Raw genomic sequence first — 4,818 nt, forward strand, 5'->3', positions numbered from 1 at the left:
GCCTTCCCAAGAAACTTAAGTCTTTGAATATCGAGTTAAGTGAAGAGTTAAAAGAACCTCGTGAAGTTTCCTCTAGCATTAACCATTTCTAGCCTTTCCTTAAATGTTTTAAGCCAAAATCATTCATTTCGTGTCCTTAAAATCATTCATTTCGTGTCCTATTTATAATAAAGTCCAAACTAGTTTATTTTGGTCTATAATCTAGGTCCAATAATTGTGTAGTTGGATTGGGATTGAAAAGTGCTTTCTAACGATATATTATTGATGAGTGGCATTTTTGCCACTATTTAGCCCTTTTTATTAATGATTTTCCCCCATTTGTCTCTTGTTTGCGCCTTCTCTAGCCGTTTTTACCCTTGTTTTGGTTATTTTTGTTCTTTCTCGTGATTTCCTCTTCTTTTATCTTTTCTTTTGTTTTATAACTTTTCTTTGTTGATTTTGAAGGTTTTTGGAACTCTTGGATGGAGTTAAAAGAGCAAATTCGGCTAAGGAGGAGGAGAAGATGCTCAAGAGAGAGGGCGCGCAGCTCTGCAGGGAGCCGCGAGTGCGGACAGGCTGAATTGGAGCTCAACCTTTAAAACTGTAGAAGGCTGGTCGTGCCCTTGGAGAGGGCTCTCTCCAATCACCCGCGGGTGCGACATTTCGAGGCCCTGATTTCCCCTACTCTTCAGCTACGGCCTCTCCAACAACCACCGCGGGCGCGACACTTTATGTCGCGGGCGCGCCCTTCTGGGTTTTGCAGTTTTGTACCCAGCTTAGAGAGGGCGCGACCTTGATCGAGAGGGCTCTCCTTAGTTCGTTATTTCCGAAATTTTGATGCAATATAAATAGACTTTTTCTTGAATTTTAGGAGGATCCTACTTTTTTCCAATTATAATTAGAACTTTGTAGTGAGAGAAACTCTAGTATTTTAGAGAGAGAAAGTTGCTTAATCTTTAAGTTTCATCATTGTAATCAAGATTTCTTCAAGTTTTCTTAAATTCAATGCAAGTATCTCAATTTTTTCTTCATCAATCAAGCTTCATAGTAGTAATCTCTTTACTCTCTCCCTTTTGTTTGGTTTAATTGCTTTTGATAGTGTTGATTTCCATCTATTTCCTTGATTTTACTTTATTGATTGCTTTACCTTTTGAATTTGAATCATGTTTTGCTTTGCTAAGATTGAATCCATGCTTAGTGTAGTTGTGATGGCTATTTTCTCTTCTCTAGCTTAGATTTCTAGATAGGGAAGGGGGTGGAGATCATGATTGATTGCGATTATATTGATGATTGATTGGATTTAGCCCTGAGTTGTTGATTTTATGCTTAAATTACTTGGACTTATTGATGTGCACCTTTAATTCCAATATTTGAGTTCTAAATTATATGCATGGGAATGATCTAGTTTAGTTTTGATCTATTTCATCAATTTGCTTGAGTAATTGCATGGGAATGAATTATTTGAGTAGAATTTGTATTCCTTGGCATGAATCCATGTTGATTATCATTGTTGTCTTAGTTGAACATGATTGGAACCCCCTCTCCCTAGGGTTTTGATCATATTTCTCTCAAATCTAGTTTTCCATCCTTATATTAGTTTTTCTAGTTTGAACTTTCTTAATTTGCTTGCTTTTATAATTTGTAGTAGTTAATTTGATCATTGAAAATCACAAAAAAAATCAAAATACCCCTTGTTACTTGCAATAGATTCTTAATTCCACTTTGATTGTGCATTACCCCGTTTCCTTGTGGTTCGACCCTAGCTTGCCACTATCTAGTGTGAACTTGATAGAGAAAGGTTAGGATTACAAATTGATGATTTGATTTAGGATAGTAGACACGACCTATTATCCGGCGATAAAATTTTTGGCGCCGTTGCCGGGGAAATGGCTAGTTTTGTACTTTTATTGTGATATTATTGGAATTTTAGCTTTTGCTTTTGTTCATTTACTCTCTTGCTAGTCAGTGCTAATTGTTTACTTAGCTTTGGTGGCTGCGAAGGAGGTCTCAATGACCACCCACACATTACATTGACCACGAGATCGACCGTACTTTGAGACAAGTCCGTAGGCTTAATCAAGTAGAGGCGCGAGGTCTTGGTGTTATTATTGAGAATGGGAGTGATTCTTGGTCTTCAAGTTCTCAAAGTGAGGCAATGGCGACACAAGAAGATGATATTTTATTTCGTGAGTTTGGAAATCAGGAGGATTATGAGCTCACGGGAGGGATTTTGCTACCCGTCACGGAAACCAATTTTACAATTTATCCCCAATACACAAGGTTGGTACAAGCGGAGCAATTTTCGCGTTCTCCAAGTGAAGATCCTATTAAGAACCTTGATAGATTCCTTGAGCTTTGTGCCATGATTCAAACTAATCAAGTTTCTCAAGAGTACATCCGTATGCACTTATTTCGACAATCTCTTTCGGGTAGAGCAAAGAAGTGGCTCAAGCAAGTCAAGCCAAATTCTCTCACAACATGGAGGGAGATAGTCAAGGCATTCTTGAAGAGGTTCATTTCCGAGGAAAAGACCGCCAAAATGAGAAGGAAGATTGCATCATTTGAGAAAGAAGCGGATGAGACCCTTAGTGAAGCATGGGAAAGGTTCAAAGAATTGGTTCAAGCATATCCTCACCATGAATACAATAAAAGCTTGCTTATGCGTTTCTTTTATGATGGGTTGGAACCTATGTCTAGAGCAAACTTGGATGCGGGGGCGGGTGGTCAATTAATCAAGATTCCCCAAAACCAAGTTGAAGCAACAATTGAGGAGGTGACCAAGAACTATTCACGGGGAAGTAGAAGAAGCACTACTCTAGAGAAGGGGAGAAAGGATGAGTTGGAGAAGCTTGATTGACTTCAACATCAAGTGGAGCTTTTGAGTAAAGGTGTAGCCAAGTTGGGATCTAGTGGAATTGTTGGCTCAAGCCCCTCACAAATCAATGCTTTCTCTTGTCAAAATTGTGGTGGTACAAACCATGATACATCTTATTGTGGAGGTTTGAACCCCGAGCATGTTGTCGCCTTAAACTCAAGACAAGATGGTTTTGTGAGCAACGGAGTTGGAGTTGCTTGGAGGAAACCACCCCCCGGTTTTGCACCTCAACCCCAACAATGGAACCAACCAAATCAACCACCTTTAAACCCCCAATTCCAAAACCAACCTCTACTCTACAACCAAAACCAAAACCAAGGAGGAAACTATCCAAGGCAAAACTAAAACCAATTCCCTCAAAAACACCATGACCAAACCCCGCAACAAATGGACCAAGCCCAAACCCAAATCCTTCAAACCATGAGCCAACAACTTCAAGCTTTTGGCCAACTAATCCAAAACCAAAACCAACGAATACAAGAAGTCAAAGCCCATAATAAAATGGTGGACTATCAATTGGCTTAATTGACCGAAAGGTCTTCCTTCAATTCACCATCTACACTTCTCGGTCAATCAAACCCTAACCCCTCACATACCTACAAAATTGAGTCTTACAAAGCTATGACTTTAAAGTCGGGAACCACCTATGATGACCCAAAGAATAAGGTTAGTGACGAGAAGAGAAGTGAGGATGAGGTGGTTAAGGATGGGCCGGGGTTGTTGATATGGGTAAGGGCATTGAGAAAAACAAGCTTAACGAGAAGAAGACACCGTCACCCCCTAGTGATGTGAGGAATCTTGATGGACCGGTCCCCTTTCCCGGTAGGTTAGCGGAAAGGAATTTGGAGGAGAAGTTAGTTAAGTTTCTAAGGGTGATGAAGGGTCTACATATTAATATTCCCTTCCTTGAGGCAATCACACAATTGCCCTCCTATGCAAAGTTTCTCAAGGAAATTCTTTCCAACAAAAAGAAGATCAATGAAGACATCGTCACTCTTCCTTTTCATGTTAGTGCTCTAGTGCAACATAAGATGCCCAAGAAGCAACAAGATCCCGGGAGCTTTACTTTGCCGGTGAAGATTGGGAATTTGGAAGAAAGGTGCCTTGGCCGATCTTGGGGCTAGTGTGAGTTTGATCCCATTGTCCATTGCTCGACAACTCAACATTGAAATAATCCCTAAAAGGAAGACAATTCAACTTGCCGACCGATCGGTAAAGTTGCCATGTGGAGAGCTTGAGGGTGTTCCCATTCAAGTAGGACATATCTATGTTCCTTGTGATTTTGTTGTCATGGACATGGATGAAGATAACAAGACACCTTTGATCTTGGGTCGTGAGGCTCTTAAGACCTTGGGAGCGGTGATCAATTACAAGAACAACACTATCAACTTGTGAAGTTGCTGATGAAAAGATAGTGTTTGAATTTTCCAAGGTATTTAAGAATCCCATGGTGGACAAGATTTGTAGAGTGGATTTGGTAGGTTTCCCTCAAGAGAATGATCTTGAGAAAAGAGAGATGGGATTGAAAGGGAGTCCTAAGCCCCATTTCAAGAAATCAAAGGAGGTGGCCAAAGTATCTATGATGAATGAGGATCATTTGGTAGGAATCTCATCCTTGTTTGAAGACTCTCTTGAGGAAGGTGAGGTTGCCCCTCCCAAGATCGAGAATGCAAGAAGTGGTTCTTCTCAAAGGTGTTTACGGAAGAGAAAGAAGAAGAAAATAAACAACAACAATAAAAAGATGAATAAGAAAGTTGAGAAAGTTTGGGTCCCTAAAATGCCTCCATTTATCCCTTTTGATGGAGAGATGTTACAAGATGTATTCTTGCCCAAGCTTGGGGGCATGCATGCTACTTGCACCTCTAAGTTGAGGAAGGTGGTATCCTTTGATCCACCTTTAAAGAGGTGAAGGGTCATGCTAGAGACCTTAAACAAGCGCTTCCCAGGAGGCAACCTGGAGGATT

The 4,818-nt window shown here is 40.4% G+C and overlaps 1 protein-coding gene across 1 annotated transcript; it reads left to right on the plus strand.

Annotated features, from left to right (window-relative positions):
• The first annotated feature begins 3,579 nt into the window (after window positions 1-3,579).
• Window positions 3,580-4,249, plus strand: LOC110695027. The gene is made up of 2 exons (XM_021872219.1): window positions 3,580-3,953; window positions 4,039-4,249. Exons 1-2 carry the CDS (start codon window positions 3,580-3,582, stop codon window positions 4,247-4,249), a joined length of 585 nt encoding a protein of 194 aa, XP_021727911.1.
• Window positions 4,250-4,818: the final 569 nt, after the last annotated feature.

Source organism: Chenopodium quinoa, unplaced genomic scaffold (genome assembly GCF_001683475.1).
Source record: "Chenopodium quinoa cultivar QQ74 unplaced genomic scaffold, ASM168347v1, whole genome shotgun sequence".
Lineage (NCBI taxonomy): Eukaryota > Viridiplantae > Streptophyta > Magnoliopsida > Caryophyllales > Amaranthaceae > Chenopodium > Chenopodium quinoa.